This window comes from Centroberyx affinis, unplaced genomic scaffold, assembly GCF_046629955.1.
Source record: "Centroberyx affinis isolate AG114_WGS23_722 - 3 ecotype Tasmania unplaced genomic scaffold, CSIRO-AGI_Caff_v1 ptg003189l_1, whole genome shotgun sequence".
In the NCBI taxonomy this organism is placed as follows: Eukaryota; Metazoa; Chordata; class Actinopteri; order Beryciformes; family Berycidae; genus Centroberyx; species Centroberyx affinis.
The window spans coordinates 122,325-142,902 of NW_027281232.1; the positions used below are offsets into that span (position 1 = coordinate 122,325).

The following is a 20,578-nucleotide window of genomic DNA, read 5'->3' on the forward strand; positions in this document are numbered from 1 at the left end:
GTTTACATATGTATATATATGTACAGTACTGTGCAAAAGTCTTAGGCACCCTAGATTTTATATATAAATTTCTTAGAAGTCTTAGATGTTTATTTGTTTTCTATATTAGTGTGTCAGTAGACTGCTGTTTATTGTAAATTTTTGATATTCAGAAACTTTTCATTTCATTAGTTTTGAAATCATCTTCGCTTTATGGATATCTTTGACATATGCCTAAGATTTTGCACAGTACTGTATATATACTTTTTTATATATATGCATATTTCTACATAGTAGTTAAATGTTTAGGTTTACCTCTGTTCATCTTGTTGTCCTTGTTTTAGCTGTATATTTATTCTGTGTAAGTACATTGAGAACAACGAAAAACCAGAGTCAAATTCCTTGTATGTGTACATACTTGACCAATAAAGCGGATTCTGATTCTGATTCTGATTGTGAAGGATATTGGTCGCGAGTGCGCTGCCTCTTGGCCAGGCTGTCCTCGTCGCTGATGCCGGCCATCAGGTACTTGAGGCCGGTGATCCAGGTCCGCGCCTCCTCGCCGGTGCCGGACACCAGGTCCAGGGACTCCATGTGCTCGCCGTAGTACAGGCTGAAGCAGCAGTTGGGGTCGAAGCTGCCCTCGGCGTACCGCTGGAAAATCTCTGACTGCTTGCCCTCGCACACCTCCCGGATGGAGTCCACGGAGACTGGTGGGAGGAAAAAGCAAGCAAGGGCAGCAGGGTAAGTAAACCTGAGTTGGATAGCATCTTTCTAGACCAGTGATTCTCAATGAGATTTTGTCTCTCGGGCCCAAATCCGAGAATATTTTTAGTGTCAGATATGATTTTGTCCAGAATTCCATGACTATCTGTATTGTAGGTAGAGAGATAACAGAGAAACTATGATCAGAACAGTCATTCTTCTACATTCTCTAATTGTGTTAACTTCTTGGAAATGAAATAATGCTGAAGTTTAACAATTCATCAGGTTGCTGGGGACCCCCCTGGAACCCCCTCAAGGACCCCTGGTGGTCCCCGGACCCCACGTTGAGAACCACTGTTCTAGACGTACAATCGTAAGTGCTGCAGATTTTAAAACCATATAAGCATAAATACACAACACAAAGGCATTACACAGATATTGCATTCGTGTGCATGAGGTGGATGCAGTTGAAATCCCACTTAATAAGGCACACTTGCTGAGTTAAACCATTTAGATTGGGTAATATAAAAGTGTGACTCACCGAATATCATACAACAATATGCCCAACTTCCAAATTAATTGCTTTATTCAGGAGAATGTTCTTCTCTTACATACATTATGTCGTAGAAATAGGAAATTATGGCTGCAACTAACGATTATTTTCATTGTCGATTAATCTGTCGATTATTTTCTTGATCAATCGATTAGTTGTTTGGTCTGTAAAATGTCAGAAAATGGTGAAAAATGTGGATCAGTGTTTCCCAAAGCCCAAGATGACGTCCTCAAATGTCTCGTTTTGTCCACAACCCAAAGATATTCAGTTTACTGTCATAGAGGAGTAAAGAAACCAGGAAATATTCACATTTAAGAAGCTGGAATCAGAGAATTTTGACTTATTTTTCCTAAAAAAAATATTCAAACCGATTCATCGATTATCAAAATAGTTGGCGATTAATTTAATAGTTGACAACTAAACGATTAATCGATTAATCGTTGCAGCTCTATAGGAAATTGCCCAATGTAATTGAGTAGAAATGTTACTTCATCCTTGTTAGAATATACTGTATGTTCTTTTTAAATTAATATACATTTAGATGTACATGATTGCATTTAGTGTGACTGAAAAACTGCAAAACAGAATCACTCAGCAGACACTATTGTATGTCCTATTAAAACAGGGCTGAATATGGTATGTAAAAAAATTGCAAGGCGATGGTCAAAATGGAGGAGGAGCAGGTGAAGAGCGAGGAAGAACGGCGGGAGATGAAGAAGACGCAGTCAGCTGCAGGGAGATGGAGAGAATGCAAGGTTGAAAGAGTGAAAAAGGGCAATGGAGAGAGGAGGTCGAAGAGAGAGAGGGGAAGGAATAGAAGCCTGTACAACTTTTATTATTAGGAGAGGAGACGAGAGGAGGGGCGGGTGGGAAAATAAATGGTTACTTTCTCTTGTAAGCCTATGTAACCCCACCTATCCTCATGCAGTCTTTTGCATTCTACTGTTTTTTTATTATTTTAGCACCATTGGCGCAACATTGAATTAATGCTTCTGGGCATAGGGACAGTCTTAATTATGAGTTCAGGCAAGTTTAAAAAAAAAAATAAATAAATTAAAAAAAAAAACACTCAACAAAATGAGTTGTGCCCAGAGAGCTCGGTTTATTAAGACAAAACATTTATGAGCTGGTACTGACATTTTACAGGAATACATTGCCTCTAGTCTTTCATTAGCTTCATATTTTTTCTCCCAAGACAGCACGCAGACGGTATATTATTCTTCTTGTTCAGTCTAGGTGGCCACTTTAGAATTTCCACTGACTGATTCATTCCCTGGTACCTAACCATAAACAGAGCAACTAACCATAAAGCAAACCTTAAAACCCCCAATCCAGTATTTGAGGAATTATAGGTATCAACTATTGGGCTTTTCTCTAATTCTAAAATAAGCCCTGTTCTCTTAGCAGGATTGAAGAAATGCCCGCCTAAATTTAACTTTCTAACTTGTATATACACGCACACAGTGGTGGAAGAAGTACTCAGATCTTTTACTTAAGTAAAAGTAGAAATACCACAGTATAGAAATACCACAGTATAAAAATACTGTTACAAGTAAAAGTCCTGCATTCAAAATGTTACTTAAGTAAAAGTACAAAAGTATTAGCATCAAAATGTACTTACAGCAACAAAAGTAAAAAGTACTCATTATGCAGAATGGCCCATTTCAGAATAATACAGTATATATTATATTATTGAATTATAATTATTGATGCATTAATGTGTAAGCATCACTTTAATGTTGCAGCTGGAAAAGGTGGGGCTGATTTCCACTACTTTATGCTTATATACTGCTGGGTAGTTTACAGTAATCTATAATAATACATCACATTTTATTAGTTGATTATATTTTGTATTAATAATCTGAATCTGCAAAGTAACTAGTAACTTAAGTTATCAAATAAAGATAGTGGAGTAAAAAGTACAATATTTCCCTCTGAAATGTAGTGGAGTAGAAGTATAAAGTAGTATAAAACGGTAATACTCAAGTAAAGTACAAGTACCTCAAAATTGTACTTAAGTACAGTATTTGAGTAAATGTACTTAGTTACTTTCCACCTCTGCACACACACACACACACACACACACAGCACTGGAGGTAGAAAGTGCCTGTTACTCTTTTACGGTCATGTAATCTACACGGGGATGAAACATTATTTGCATACACACACTCATGCATAATGCAGCGATACAGTCATGCGCTCATCCATGCTCCCTTATGACCGCATGCCAGCAAAAATCCAAAGACACACACACACACACACACACACACACACACACACACACTCCCCCAGGCTGCGGGGTAATACAGAGCCTATGGTTGCTGGGCGATTGTATACTATTGGATGTCAAAAGGTGCTGTCAACAAGCTGCTCGACATGCTTCTGCTGTCTTGGATGCTCTCCCGTGTGGCTGGCAGTATTCTCTGTGAGCCCTGCATGTGGATGTGTATTGGTGTGTGTGTGTGTGTGTGTGTGTGTGTGTGTGTGCCTTTTCCCGATTGTAGCCCTGTTATAAATTATGCAGCAGTATACACATGTTCTCCGGGAGCTCGATGAGGGCGACCGCTTTCACAATTGGCTGACTTTTTTTTTTTCTTTTTTTTTTACGCATTTTTTTTTTCCATTCCATATTTTTCTGCAATTCAAAGTGCCTGTGGAAGTGTTTGGCTAGCTAGTAGAAGATTCATTTCAAGTGTCCTGATAAAGCAGGTTGACATTTTTCCAACAATAAATTGTTTGATTTATTGGACTTCTTCATTGTAAGTGGTCTTAATCCTTTGTTGGGGATGTAAAGTTAGTGTAGCAGGCCTTGCTAGCAGTGGTGGAAAGTAACTAAGTACATTTACTCAAGTACTGTACTTAAGTACAATTTTGAGGTACTTGTACTTTACTTGAGTATTTCCATTTTATGCTACTTTGTACTTATACTCCACTACATTTTAGCGGGAAATATTGTACTTTTTACTCCATTACATGTATTTCACAGCTATAGTTACTAGTTACTTTTCAGATCAATATTTTATATTTAAAACATTTGATCATCTCTAAAATAACTATAAAATAGCATTGTTATAGATTAGACTACCCAAAAGTATAGCTAAATTGTTAAGATTAGCTTCATGTTGACAACTTTAAAATGCTGCTTACATGTACATGTATGTCAATAAATCAGTATTAATATTCCAATAATTTATGAAAAATATAACTCTCTAAATGGGGACAGTTTGCATAATGAGTATATTTACTTTGATACTCTAAGTACATTTTGCTGCCAATACTTATGTACTTTTACTTAAGCAAGATTTTGAATGCAGGACTTTTACTTGTAATGGAGTATCTTTACATTGTTGTATTGCTACTTTTACTTAAGTAAAAGATCTCAGTACTTCTTCCACCACTACTTGCTAGTTAACGTTAGTTATTAAGTTGCTTAGTGAGCCATGATTGGTGATTTTATTTTATTATTATTATTTGCCAAGATGAAGGGAAGCATGTAACTAGCACTAGGGCTGTGTAATGCCATCTCTGAAATGTACCAAATCACATCAGTACTACCAAGTACCTAAAATGTTCAAATGTTCGGTGCCAAAGTTCTGTTCTGGTTAATCTTAAAGGTCCCATATTCTCCACTTTCCAGAGTTTTATTTTGTGTCTTTCTGTCCATTCAAAGCTGTGTATGTGGTGTCATGAACCAAAAACACTCTCAATCCATTTTTCCACGTTCATTTTCCAGCATCTCTCTGAGCCTTACGAAGAACAGGCTGTTTCTGTCACTGTGTCTTTAAGGCTCATTAATATTAACGACCCTCTGTTCCTATCGGCTAACCGTTTCCAGAGTGAAACGTGAGACGCCGCGGCCCGGCAGCTACAGGTAGGGAAAACTCTCTGGTCAATAAACAATGACAACCGCTCAACCGCTTTGAAAAAAACACTTTGTTAGTCTATTATTCCTTACAAAAATGATAATGAGCGAACCTTTGTGACGCCACAAAGTTACGGAAGTCCAAACGGCTCGTTTAGAGGCTCGCTGCACTAATATGGATTGTGTGGATTTAGTTGGCGACCGTGCATTTTGATGCTTTCACCGTGTTTAGATAGACCATCCAACTCCTTTATAATCACAGAGGCAAGGGGGATCCTGTTTTCACCATATGGGACCTTTAAATCCTCTTTCATCCAATCACCATCCCTGTTCTTTGACTAAAGTGACTGCTGACCGGCTCGCTTGGTAACTACTTACCACAGGCAGGAAAAACAAACTAGTTCAGGCGTCTCTACATCAACATCTCTGGTTTGCTCTCAGTAAAGTACACAACGTTGCAGAAACGGTCCAAGGTCTGGCTACATTTTACTGAAACTGTCACCGTGCAGAAAATAACTTGAACTCCACAATGTCTACTTGAGGCAAGAGAGCTGTACCGTGTTTGACTGCAAGAAAAAACAACACAGTGACAAAAATCAAACTGCTTTTTACATAAATGTACTGGAAATGTACTTCTTGAAATAGATCTAAACGTAAAGTTTTGTTGACATGAAGATGAACAACAGAACAGCATGTCAACAACGTGGATTTGTTTACATTCATAATTTCACTGATACAGACAGTATGTTGTTAGACCCCAATGAGCATGTTGAATAAATATATAAACCTTCAAAGATGTTCGGAAAGTCTTACATTTTTAAAAGGCTACAAACAGCCGGATATCATTTGATTGACAGCCTAAGTTGCAGGAACTCATGCCTAATCTATATGTTGTGCTCCCCAGTAACACAGCAACATTAATGGTAAATATCTACATGGCTTTCTTATGAGCTCTTCATAAAAAAAATGGATCTCAACAAGTCAAGAGAAAAGGAAAGAGTTGCAGAGTTTCAGAGTTCTTACTGGTCAGATTGTGGCTTGTTTTGGTTGTTGGCTTGTTTTTAGTCACTGATTCAGAGTCTGCTGCCGGGATACAAAACTCCATCCAACCAGTACATCACCACCCGACCAGAGACTCTTAAGCTGTATCTGTCCCAGTAGGTTTTATGTGATGAACCTCTGGATTGAAGGTTCAGTCCAGAAAAGGTAGAAGGTGGTGTGATATTATGTTGCATTTTCTTTATTGTTGTTAGGATGGAATAAAAAGCTACAGGCGCGCATTAAAAGCCTGTTTCAGTTAGGGTGCGACTGATAAGGGATTTTGAAAGCAGATACGATACCGAACTATTTGGATTGAAGCTACGTTTATATTTTATACAATTTTTATGCCTAAAAATTCTCCAAAAATACAAGGCTCTGCTGTTTCCCACTGAATTATATTCATAGCAGAGAGGGGGGGAACTTCTGAAACAGCACTTAGACCATCATGTAACACAAAAACCCTCCAATGAAATCCATATTAATGAAATCCTTTTCGGGTTAGTGGTTTCTTCGAGGCGGGGTCACCCACCGCGCTTATTCGAATTCCGGGATATATTACTGCCTTTAAATAAAGGAATTTTACAAAAAAAGCATTACTGAACGATACAATGAATAAATAAAATGTGCAAAGAAAGATGACTTTTTTTTTTTTTAAATGTAGCTGTGGTCGGGGAGAAGTCTACTTTCAATTAAAGGAAAATATATATCGCCCTGAAATATCAGCAAGCCGACAGGTCTGGTCCCGGTTTCGAGAGACTGACGAGCACGTGTGTGAAGACACTGGTCGGGCAGATTGAAGCTGATGAATAATTGAGGCCGCTTAAGAAGCTTATTAAGTCCAGGGCTACAGAGGAGGGAGAGCAACAGGAAACTGAACCCCTAAGCCCCCACGAGACGCCCAGCCACACTGGCTCAGCATAAACAGCTAAGGGGCTGAGGAATCCATTTGCCCGGGCTATATAATAATACAACACTGCAGGGAACTATTTTATTTGCTTGTTGCAGATGCTGTGCGGGGGACAAATAGATGTTCAATTGACTTTCCTTTCAGCTCTGATGAAACTGTATAGGGATGAGAAATACTTTTAGCAGAACTTCAAGCCAGTCCAACATTAAAAGACGCATAGACTAGGCTTGGGCCGATATTTGATATTATCGAATATCGCGATATTTTGTGAATACTGTGTTGCTTAAATCACAATTGTACAAGCTTTTATACTTATAAACCTATAATCTACTAGTGGTTGGATAGTAAAGAATCAAAAATATTCATACTTGAAGTGAGAATATTTAGAGATGCAACGATTAATCGATTAGTTGTCAACTATTAAATTAATCGCCAACTATTTTGATAATCGATTAATTTGGTTTGAGTAATTTTCAAGTCCAAATTCTCTGATTCCAGCTTCTTAAATGTGAATATTTTCTGGTTTCTTTCCTCCTCTATGACAGTAAACTGAATATCTTTGGGTTGTGGACAAAACGAGACATTTGAGGACGTCATCTTGGGCTTTGGGAAAACACTGATCCACATTTTTCACCATTTTCGGACATTTTATAGACCAAACAACTAATCGACAGATTAACCGACAATGAAAATAATCGTTAGTTGCAGCCCTAATAATATTGTATATCACGACATTTTGGTGGGACAGTATCGCGATACAAAATTTGGGATATCGCCCAAGCCTAGAATAGGCTGGGAAATAGGGGTTGATTGGGAATTATGGTAGCAGAAAAACAATTCATACACCTGATGTTGACATGTGTACCCAGAGAGAGAGAGAAAGAGGGGCGGATAAAGCATCGTTTTCCCACAATCTAAACCCAGTCCCTCCCCACATTATGCCCCCCCCCCCACCCCCCACTCACTCTTGGCCTTCTCATTCTTGCGCGAGGGCCTCCAGCGGATGCAGGACTTGTGCTCGTCCAGGTAGAAGTAGCGCACCAGTCCCTTGGAGCCGCCGCGGAGCTTCACCATCTGGGTCCCCGTCTGCATGGAGCTCATGCATTTCTCCACTGGAGGCGAGAGAAAAAGAAAAAAAAACAAGCCAGACAGAAGGGGAGGGGGGGGGGGGGGAGGAGGAGGAAAAACGGGTTGGAAAGTTGTCAAAAAGAACAGACAGAAATGTGTGTACACATCATGTTCGAGAGATTGTGTGTGTGTGTGTGTGTGTTTTGTCAACAATCAGCCTGGGTGCCATGCAAAACACACTTATTTAAACCATCCGATGCAAACCAAAACACATTGGCTATGGCTGTCACCGCCGACGGGGCTTTGCTCGTCTCGTGGGAGGAAGAGAAAGAAAAAAAAATCCCCCCCCCCCCCCCCCTTAACGAGACCTCGACTTTCGCACCGTGAAGAAACAGGATAGAGCGACGACAAGGAAAAATAATCAACCAAAAAACACGGAGCTGGTTTTTTTTTTTTTTTTAGATGTGTTGAGGATCCAGCTTTTGTGGAGGCCAAAGCCGAAAACGCAAGGGAGCACCGCTTTGGAAATCCTTCTGCACGTTTTTAAGGAGGAAAGCGATACCCGGAGAATAGGATTTATTTTTTTAATGAGGCGCCAAAAATATAGAACGGGCGACGCTGAAAATATAGCCGAGCCCCCTTTCGAAGTGTGTCATCGTCATCGTTTTGGGGGCGAGTTTGACAGCTCCTCCACAGCCAGCTAATGGTGTGGGTAGTCTAACACTTGCCTAACCTAGCTGGTGGGCACAGCCACCTGCCCATGGGCTAAGGTTAAATCCTGTGAGGCCGTATTATCGATTGTCAGTCATGTCCCATCAGACCATTTGGCCGAAAGCTGTCTACTTGGTGCACAAGATGAGGCCTGGTCCCAATACACCGGCCACCTCAGCAGACATTTCTAAACAAGGTTAGCGAATCACTGATGCAGACGAGTCAGTCCGCATCCAAAATGTCTGCTGTGTGAGTAATGCTGCAGTCAGGTCATATAGGAAAGATGGGAGATAGGAGCTTCCTATTAGAAAATCACTCAACTTCCAGATGGTAAATACTACTAGAAAATACTGTTCACTCAGCTTTCAGATGGTAGATAATACTACGGAGCAGTGGTGGAAAGTAACTAAGTACATTTACTCAAGTACTGTACTTAAGTACAATTTTGAGATACTTGTACTTTACTTGAGTATTTCCATTTCATGCTACTTTATACTTCCACTCCACTACATTTCAGAGGGAAATATTGTACTTTCTACTCCACTACATTTATTTGACAGCTTTAGTTACTTTTCAGATGGAGATTTGACACAATGGATAATATAACAAGCTTTTAAAATACAACACATTGTTCAAGATGAAACCAGTGGTTTCCAACCTTTTTAGCTTTTGACGTCTTCCAAAAAGCAGTGTGTAGTCGGGTCACATTTCAGATGTCTATGAGTTGTTAACAGCTCCACCAAATAGTGATTTTTCCCTCTAAACCTCACATGGTTTCATTTCAATAAATGTTCAAATGATCCAATATTTCAGCAAAAATCAAAGATTCGAGAAAAAGTCCAAAAACTGAAAACAGATTTGTCAGAACTTAGTTTTTTCTTCTTTCCTCTCCTATTAATCATCTCACGACCCCTCATATTTATCTGGTGACCCTTTGGAGGGGCCCGACCCCTAGGTTGGGAACCACTGGACTAAACTAGCTAACTGTATATAAAGTAGTTCAAACTAGCTCCACCTCCAGCAGCTACAACAGTAACATGCTGCTTACACACTGATGCTTCAGTATTAATAATCTAATGATGTCATATATAATAAAATATCAGTCAGAGGGACCAAACCACTACTTTTACTTTAATACTTTAACTACATTTTGCTGCTAATACTTATGTACTTTTACTTAAGTAGGATTTTTCATGCAGGACTTTTACTTGTAATGGAGTATTTTTACATTGCTGTATTGGTACTTTTACTTAAGTAAAGGATCAGAGTACTTCTTCCACCACTGCTACGGAGCTTGGGGTTTGACGATGTAAGCCGATTTCTCTGACTTCCTGAATTCTGACATCACCAACAAGGAAATACCTGTCCTCCGGTGTAGGGGGTGATATATTCATTTCATATAAAACTAACAAAATTAACGATTTTTGTCACAGAAGTCATTTTGCGGTCAGGACTACTTGCTGGATTTTTCATTTGTGGTTGACATTGTAACGATTGTTGCTGTAATACATGAACTCAAACGCATCATTCAAGTGTGAAAAAGCTGATCAGGAGCAACCAAAGTCTACAGGAAGCTTCCATCATGGTGTTGTTGACACACATGCAGCATACATACAAAATGTCTGCTATGTGAATAACAGTCACAGCAGCGATGGATTGCTCTAATTGACCATTGATTTGGCTGGGCTGTAGTCTCATTGGCAATTTGGGTGGGCATGCCCCCCCCCCCCACACCGCCTCCTCGCCCTCCAGGGTATTGTTAATGTAGTTCACTCCCATGCCATGCTCCTAACCTCTCCTATCGAATTCCCGCTCGGGACGGTATCGGCAGGGTGCGGACTGCCTGCAAGACTGATTTCGTTATGTTCTGCTCTGTGTAGCTTCCGACAAATTCCAACAGTCCTTGGTACTGAAAAAATATCTAATTGTGATTATTTTGACTGATATTGCAATCGCGATATGATTTGCGATATTAGAGGGAATGATCATTTTTACATCATTATTCTCATTTTCATTGAAAAACGTATTAAAATGACTATGGTGGGATATTTGCGGGGATCTGTATCAAACAAAGATGTTTTCTTAAGTCTGTAGAATATGATGTGTAGGCCAGGACATCTCTGCAGCACCACAATATTTCATTTAAAATGCTATTTTGACACACATTTCACCTTTAACAAATATTGCGCCTTGTGCGATTTGAAAATTGCAGTAGGCCATATTGCGATTTCGATAAAATTTTGAATAATTGTTCAGCCCTAGTTAGTTGCAGCTCTATTGTAAATATATCTAAAGAAAACCGCAAATGAATCGACTTTTGACCCAGGTTTCATTGTGCCATACTGGATATAGCAGTATATTGAAACTAATGCAGTGAGGTAGCTGGCATAGCGATGCAGAGCAGCTGAAGCGAGTGACATGACCTTTGACCTGTCTGCTTCCTTGGCACTAAGCCAGCAGCAGACTGGCAGACAGAGAGAGGACAACCGTCGCTTGGCAGGATCAATAACTGCAGCCGCCACAGTGCCCACGGGCCAACTCTTCACCACAGGGTGGCCATCGATCACACGTGCAAGCAGGCACACACACACACACACACACAACACACCCAACCGATATGAACAGGCAGGCATTAAAGATCCAGTGCAATGATTTTAATTCAGTTGGGACAAGCGTGCTATGGATTTCTAACAGGATGAGGGTCATTTTTTCAGTTGGTCATCTAACATGTTACTGTGTTTTTGTGTCTCTTTCTCTATGCTCAGCCAATTCTCAGTAGGTTAAAGGGGAGAGGAGCCATCCATCACCCTTTTCCTGTCATTTTAACAAAAAAATATATACCTACTGTGAAAATCGTGAAATATTTTTAAGGCCACATGTCAAATTCCACGCCAAATAGAACGTATAGGCCGAGGGCTATCAACACAGAGGTCTCTCTCTCTCCCCCCGCTGCCTTACTCGCTCGCCCCATACACAGACCAGCTCCGGGGGGAAGGTTTCTCAAAGGGTGTTATTTCCACAACTGCCACTTTTAACATTTTGGGTAACCTGACATTGTCAGACCCTTTATTAAGCAATCCCATTCTCCGGTTCCATCGACACCAGTGGTGCTCAACCATGTGCCGTGGTGACCCGAGAGTCCACAGGTTTTCATTTCAGTCAAACACTACAGCAACTGATTTCACTGAATAACCCTCAGATTCCGCTATGTTGCGTAGTGTTAAGGTTTCATTCTGACTGATACACACAGAAAGAGGAACACCGTGTGCACAAATGTAAAGGAAGGCAGAGCGGAAACAAACTACAGTAGAGCCTGATGTATAGTAGTAGGTTGGTTACAGGACTAGGACTCTTCCATTGGATGCAATGCAACGCAAATACAGTGTGGCTGTTGAGCAGTTTGATCGCTTTCACTTTGTACACACAAAAAAACTCATCCTGAATCCACAAACTCTTTGTTTATTATTGCTTTTAACATGTGCTAATCTTTTTTTTTTTAGTTCCAGGACAAACCAACATGTCATAAAACAGAATCAAACTCAGACTTTCCTTCTTTCAGTTTATATATATCTCTCAGCAATAAAAAAAAAAAGACAGTATAGAGTGACTTAAGTCAGGACATTCACATAAGTGTCGGCAACAATGCAAGGGACTGCAGAAGATCCCATTTTTATATAATTACAACCCAGAAACAGGAGAAATTACAAATAATCATAGTCTGCACCAATGAAGTGGCTCGTCCTTTCAAAGAAAAGAAGTTTCTAAAGAAAAAATGTTTCTAAAGTTTCTAAAGAAACTCTCCATAATCGCGCAATTTTGTCATTTTGATTGAAATTTAAACATCTGTCTCACTCATTTTTTTCCCCCACCCGCATTCCGCCTCTACCTCTGATTGGCTAGTGCTCGTCGACATCAGGGTCAGAGCCAATCAGAGGCAGAGTAGAGCGGGTCTTCGCGGAATGCGGGTGGGGGAAAAAAAATAAGGCCTCACTGACTGTCACCTGTGTGTATGGGGGAAGGGGAGGGGCGGAGGGACCGGGGTTGTGGACGGATCCTGCGACGGGACAAACTATCGAAAACATCTGCTTGGCAACAAGGGAGCAAGCCCAAATAAGCAACTACACTTTAGAACAGTGGTTCTCAACGTGGGGTCCGGGGACCACCAGGGGTCCATGAGGGGGTTCCAGGGGGTCCCCAGCAAACTGATGAACTGTTAAACTTCAGCATTATTTCATTTCCAAGAAGTTAACACAATTAGAGAATGTAGAAGAATGACTGTTTTGATCATAGTTTCTCTGTTATCTCTCTACCTACAATACAGATAGTCAAGGAATTCTGGACAAAATCATATCTAACATTAAAAATATTCTCAGATTTGGGTCTGCTAGAAAAAATATAATCAAATGGGGGTTCGTGGCCCTAATGTGGACTAAATTAGGGGTCCTTGATATGAAAAAGGTTGAGAATCACTGCTTTAGAAACAAGCCCAAAAAAACCGCAACCCTACCAATATTTATAAGCGACTTTACAGAAAAACAAGCCCAAAGTCGCGTATAATAAGCGGACTTGGCAACTGTGGCTGACGCCCAATAGCTGGTAACGGGTTGGGGGTTTGTGCAACTTCAGCCGCGGACGGGGAAAGTAATCCATGAAATGAGCTGCAGTCAGGTTTGGCCGGAATGAAAACTCTCTTCCTCCTGTCCAGATTAGCTCCACGGTCTCCTTAACAAACCATCGCAGCCTCCCCCCCCGGCACCCACATTAGCATCTGCTGCGGCGTGGAGAGGGAGACGAGCAGCGAGAACCCAAAACCCAGAGCTCACCCCCCCCCGGGCTCAGCACCCCCGGGGTCCTGCTTCCTTGATTTTCGCTACAGTGCAGCCAGAGGCAAAATCTAATCAAATCACAACCAGAGGCTCGCTTCAAAGTGGGACTAACTCCGGTTTTTGCTCGCCTTGAAAACAATTTATGGATAATTTCAGTTGTTTTCCTAGTTTTTTTTGCCATCATGATGATTGATTGTTTGAAATTTTATCACTTCCTCCAATACACACCCAGGGGCCGAACACAATCCCCAACCCAAAAAAAGCGAGTAAAACACATCCTTTCTGCACATTAACACTCACACTGCAGTTAAACATGTCTTTAAATGTGCTGTGATTGAACAATTATCACAACGTTTCAGTTCTAAAAATCTATTTTTAAAAATCAAATATTTTTTTAGTGCTGCTCACACACTTCCTTTCACACACTTCCTTGTTTAGTTTGCTAGCTGGTGGTTTCCTGCTGTGTCAGGTCATATTGGAAGAAGCAGAAGATTTTGTCGCTTCAGCTTGAAAGTGTTCTTTACACGTTTTACTCATTGGCCCAACGCCCACATCTAAAATCATTTGTATGTATGATATTAAAAACGTGAAGCATATTGATTACTAAATTAGAGACTATTGGGAATGAACGAGGACCTGGATCTCAGGGTCTTCCTGTGAAATGTCCTGTGATACAAATCCGACCTGCTGTCACATCCCTAAATAGATTTTTGATAATTGACCTGCGTGTTTTATATATAAAAAGTTTTTTCTACCATGGTAAACTATTTTACATAGAGATGGACTTCTTTTGCCTTTTGTTGTTTTTGTTTTTCTGTTTCCCTTTTTTTGGGTGGGCATGTCCTCCCGAAAATGTGTTTTGGTATATATATATTTTGTATATTTGTACATGGACGAATTTGAAGTTATAGGACCCCATGGGGCATTTGTATACTGTAGACTTGGCCTATGTCTTATATATACACATACCACTAACCTGAAAAAACCTGTTTTTTGTGATGCCTGGTGGGAGATACATGCAAAAAAATCCCACAAATCCTACTTAGTTAGTTAAAATAACATATCTAATACGGCAATACACACACGTTTCAGGCAATAGATCGGAAATCTGATACAGGCATGTCCCATTGCTGTGTGGGTGTTGAAAAGACGTGTCCGAATAACTTTTTGGGTTCAACTGTGTGTGTATTGGAGAGCAGCACTCCTGGCAAACTGGAGGTAGGCAAAGCTCCAGAGTTAAATAAGTGATGACATTTTTTAACACAATCAATCATCACGATGGCAAAAACTAGGACGATGAGGCCCAGGCTGAAGATAACTGGAATTACCATTTAAGTCACGAATGATGAGGCAGGTAAAACCCACATTCCCCCCGCCGCTCCACTAGAAGAAGAATGTATTTCTCAGGTAATATGGCCGATTCTATGCGGTGAAACCCCCTTGGGAAGAGAAGGGGATATCTTCCGAGTTCAACAAGGAGTGGTCACATATGAGTGAGTGGCTCATGGGGTAAAGCACACAGTGAAATCTGGTCTATCTCAATGCAGATAGGGGAATGAAGAAGCTTTGGGGCCATTGGGCTTCTGCACTGCTTGATAAGGGCGAAGGTTGTGGGTGTCCCAAATTATTCATTACTTGTGAATGTCACAGATAGATATTGCACATTGATGAACATCAGTAGGTGGGTGCAAAATAGGGCTGAATGATTTTGAAAAAATATCTAACTGCGATTATTTTGACTGATATTGCAATTGCGATATGATTTGCGATATTAGAGGGAATGATCATTTTTACATCATTATTCTCATTTTCATTGAAAAACGTATTAAAATGATTATGGTGGGATTTTTGCGGGGATTTGTACCAGACAAAGATGTTTTCTTAAGTCTGTAGAATATGATGTGTAGGCCAGGACATCTCTGCAGCACCACAATATTTCATTTAAAATGGTAATTTGACACACATTTCGCCTTTAACGAATATTGCGCCTCCTGCGATTTGAAAATTGCAGTAGGCCATATTGCGATTTTGATACAATTTCGATTAAGTGCTCAGCCCTCATAGGTGGGTGCAAAATATGCTGACTTTCATCTGTAGCCCATTGCCATGTGCTAAAAATAAATGAAAATCAATCACGGGTAAAGCACAAAAATATGAAGTTTGACTCCCAAAGATACTTTGGGACCGCACAAAAAGAAAAAAAGGAATATTCAAAATTCTGTATCGGTTGGAATTCAAGAAAGGATCATTGGGAAAGACACCACACACACGCATGACACATACACTTAAGACCACACACACATTCGGCAGTAAGTGGTGGAAAAAATGCATTTGACCTACTTCATCAGCCCATTGGAAAGGTTACTCATAGCCTATGGAATGCTGATTAAGCCGGAATAATCATCAAGGCTCTTGTAATCAATTAGCCAACGGTCCAGCGGGTTGGGACGTAGTGCTCACAGTTGGCGCCGAGGCTCTAGGAGGCTACACATGGCGGCCGCCTTCCCATGGACCAATTAAAGGTGCTAGTCCTGTAGTCAAATGCACTTTGTGATATTATGAGGGAGGAAAATGGCAATTCCCCTCTCTTGCTTTTGGAAAAAAAAAATTGAAAAACTATGAAAGAGAAATGGGCTAAGTAGAGAAGCTATGGAGAAACTAAGGAGTGGAAAGAGTACAGAGGGAACGAGACAAAAAGAAGGTATGAACTGCCGAAAAAGGGAAAGGAGAGGGGACAAAATGAGGGAGGGAAGCATGGAAGGAAGGGAGAAAGGGAACGAAAGAAAGAACTGCAGAGGGAGGCAGAGGAGCAGGAAAATAAAGAGAGGCAATGGGGAGAGCTTAAATGTAAGAAAAAAACATAAAAAGGTTTCCAGCGCTTATCCTGATCCTGGTAAAAAAAAAAAAAAAAAAAAAAAAAAAGGCTTTTTGTTTTTTTCTCAGAGAACAAAGACGAGGGATAGGATAGTGGCAAACACTTGTAACATGCCTTGTAGAGGAAGAGAGAGACATAAAAAGAGAGAGAGAGACTCTAAACTCTTTACTCGCGGGGGTCTGGGCCCGTTGCCATGGTAACAACATCAGGGTTAAAGTGTGTGTTCATGTGGAGAAGAAGCCTATTGTGGAGGAATACTCGATGTTAACTGGATGTTAAAACAGAGGAAAATGTTCACCTCACATAAGGCGGGGCGATATGGTTTAAATCAATATCATGATAATCATAAGGATTTTTCTCGATATCAATATATATCACGATATGGTTCATGTATGCAAAATCACGTTAAATAATCAAATTCATGTTCATCTCATTGAACCGAATGGTGATGTTAGGTGTGATGTCAAACAAAACTGAAATACTCAAATAATATTCCTACCATACCTCATTTTATGAGAGTTTTTAAGTAAAATTTGCTTGTCATCATCAATTCAGACAGCAGAAATGTGTGTCATGATATCAAAATATCTTTATATCATCACGATATGATTCCACTGAAAGACGATAAACGATAATATTGAATTATCGCCCAGCCCTAACCTCACATATTCACCAATATTCACCTCCAAAAACACAAGCAAATAAGAGAACACACACATGCATGCATTATCCTATTTCCCCCAATGCCAAACATGGGAGCCTCGGGAATAATCAACAGTAGCGTTAACAAGTTTCTTTGAGAACAACGCACAAAATCGAGCCTGTGAGCGAAAAAACATAAAATGGGTCCAATTGAAATAACACGCAAAGTGGTCAATTTATTTTGCCTATATTTATCTGCATAAGCTCCAGATGAGGAGGGCGGGGGAAGCGTAAATGCAATTTTCAGTCAGGACCACGATATGCGTTGCTCGCCCTGACTGAAAAACTAATCAAAGTAATTACAGTGGCGGACTAAAAGCACACACCAATTACTAGTGGGCTCCAGTAAATTCCCGGCCTCTCCATCTCCTGACCCAGTTATTGGACGGGACTTTCAACATGATTGCCATGTAATGGGACGACCTACATCGCTACTTCCAGTATTTAACTGGCATTTGCCGTCCTGCTCGAGACGGCAGCTGCTGCGGCTGGTTAATGGGGCTAAAGCAGGAAGCAGACAACAGGTGGGCGGCTTTCCACCAAAAGGCAGCTGAGGCCGAGGCCAGGTAAAGGGGGGGGGGGGGTCAGGTGGCGGTGAGTGACTGCTGTCCTGCCGGGAGAGCAGTCCCGAGTAAAAAATATGGGCCGAGGAGGCGGGGTTAGCTCCTCTTTCCGCTCTGTCAGGGCACCAGGTTAAGCCTAGAGGGATTGCCTGGACTCCATATGTTGCAGACACACACACACACACACACACACACACACACACACACACAGGTGGTTCTACGGTGCAGATGGCCATTTCGCTGACGTTGAGCGGCAAAACCAATAATGAAGGTGACAGAGCAGGAGTCTAGAGGTTAGAGAAGCAGGATCAGGTTGGGAAAATGAATGAGTAACACACTCCCCTCGCTCAACTACTGCTGAGGTGCCCTCGAGCAAGGCACTGAACCCCTGACTGCTCAAGTGGAGCTGTGAAGCGGCAACCAGTAGAAGACTGTGGTTGTACTGGGCAGCTCCCAGCGTGTATGTGTATGGATGTGTGTAGCATTCAATCTGCTGGAAAAGAGCATGGTGCTCAGTGGACTTTCCAAAAAAAAAAGAAAAGAAAAGAGGAACTCATTTGCTGACCTGGAATATATGCACCTTCCAGTACAGTCTTACTGAAGCTCCCCCTCTCCTAGGGAAAACTCATTAAAAATGTCTACAAGACATCTTTAGGTTCTATTTGCATGAGACTGTATAGCCTGCTGAACCAAACAACCTCACCAAAGCAGTGTGCCATCTGTTGGCAATTAACATTTGCGTCAAGAGGCTACCCCCCGGGGAAGAAAAACGATTGTTCACACAATACGTGATTCAGGCAACAGTAATATAATAACCCTAACCCAAACAAAGACGCTAATCCTAAGTATTATTACCACGAGATTCAATTTCACATATACCTGCACTTTAAGTCACCATGTACTTGATGCTAGGGTATGACCAATATGGTTTTTTGAACGGCAATATGGATCATTTTTGGGTTGAAGCTGCCAATATTCAATAGCATTAAATTTGACAATTTTCACACCAGAAAATTACAAGGATTCAGTGTTTCCTCCAGAATTTCATTCAATTGTCAGGGTGGAAAAGCCTCTAAAACCGACATTTACTGTCCTATGGTCTAATAGGACAGTACATGTCTCCATTTAAACAAACACTAATGACATTCTTTTAGAGTCAGCAACTCTTTTATGGCAGGGTGACCCACCATCTTGTCAATTGTAAGGGAAACTCTGGCCTGTTAGTCAGAGAAACATGAGACCTTTATAGGAAGAATTTACAAAAGATACTTGCGCAAAATTCACAAAGAAAATAAAACGTTATTGCAGGTTTTATGGACTTTTATGCAGCTGTGGTCAGGGAGAAACCTCAACGTTGACTTCCAAACAAATAAGTGTAACTCTGCCTTGACACGTCTAACAAATCTTACCCATGAAGCCAAGCCTCCACCTGGAGAAGGCCACGATGCTGCTGCCTATCCAGAAGAACTCGTCCACCAGGTGAGACAGCGAGGCCTGCTGCCGGCTCTTACGCCGGGCCAGCTCCTTCTCTTTGGCCTCGTCGCTCTCCGGGAAGAAGGCCCCTTTGGCCGGGGGCCCGGGCTTGTCCCCGGTGGCGGCGGAGGTGGCCGAGCGCTTCAAGGCCGAGGACACGGGGCCGAGGGGGAAAAAGCTGCCCATCGCGGACGCGCTCATTTTAGAACGACTTGGGGGGGGGGGGGGGGGGTAAAAGTCGAGAGGGGAAAAGTTCGATTCTAGGTGCGGGCAAGTCGGGGATGCAAAATGGACATCTAAAATAATTCGCTCATTTCTATGTATCCTCTGTTATTCCAGCTCCTTGAAAGACCTCAGAGAGTAATAACGCCACTTGCTGATAGTTGCCTTCCCAAGCTCTAAGAAGGTTCCAAAGATAAAATGCCCGCACAAAGAATCCCTCTCCGTTCCCAAATGATATCAACAGTTGGTCAATAATCTTGTGCTCTCTCCTCGCTGCTTATTGCACTGCCAGCCTCTCTTCAATATTCCTCCATCTCGGAGAGTGCGCCGAGCGTCTTTTCAAAGCTGTGATTCGTCTTCATGCGGTGCCATCGTTTCTTTTTTTTTCCCCCCTTTTCCTCGCCGAAAAGGACTGGCGCCTCAGAAAAGAAGGAGAGAGAGAGCGCACCCGACGGAAAGCAGAAACGAGGTGGAAGCACCGCACAGAGGAACACAATCCATTAACTGTGCAACATGTGTTGGGCGGGCAGAAATCCTAAATCCCTAGGAAGCAGTAATCCTCCGTCTAGGAGATTTGCTAAACGTGCGGAGGGGGGAAAAATAGAATGACACAGACAGAAAGAACGAGAGAGGAGGTAGAGCATGACAGATCCCTAATAAAGATGTAACATTTTTTTTTTGATGCCTGCGAGGCCAATTAAAAAGTCGGTTTCATCTCGGGGAGCGTTTCCTCTGGAGGGCTCCGGGGCAGACATCAAAGTTATGACATCCCCCACCTGTCTGTAGTCTTCATGCAACCCCGGGCTGAGCAGGGCATGAATCTCTCCTTTTTTTTTTTTTTTTTATAAATTTGCCCTTCACATGCTCTGGCTTTCTGGCCGCCCCGCTGAGGCTCTGCAACATCCGCCGTTCTAGCTGGAAAGCCCGAGAAAAACCAGCCTTCCCCTCTCCCCATCTAAATACGCGTTTAATTGCTTTTCTTTAACACAGAAGTGTCACTATGTCTCGATTGAAGTCCACTGGGCAAAACACCGGGGGGGGGGGGAAGCACACACATGACTGATGACTGATCTTCCAAGCTCGAGCCATAG

General features: G+C 41.5%; 1 protein-coding gene across 1 annotated transcript in view; it reads right to left on the reverse strand.

Moving 5' to 3' along the window:
* plch2a (phospholipase C, eta 2a) overlaps window positions 1–19,466 on the reverse strand; it is a 73,913-nt gene extending 54,447 nt beyond the window's left edge. Inside the window, exons 1-3 of the mRNA XM_071538042.1 lie at window positions 19,202–19,466; window positions 8,013–8,159; window positions 446–689 (exon numbers count right to left, since the gene is read on the reverse strand). Coding sequence (XP_071394143.1) covers window positions 446–689; window positions 8,013–8,159; window positions 19,202–19,466 — 656 coding nt within the window. The remainder of the gene's footprint in view (window positions 1–445; window positions 690–8,012; window positions 8,160–19,201) is intronic.
* Window positions 19,467–20,578: the final 1,112 nt, after the last annotated feature.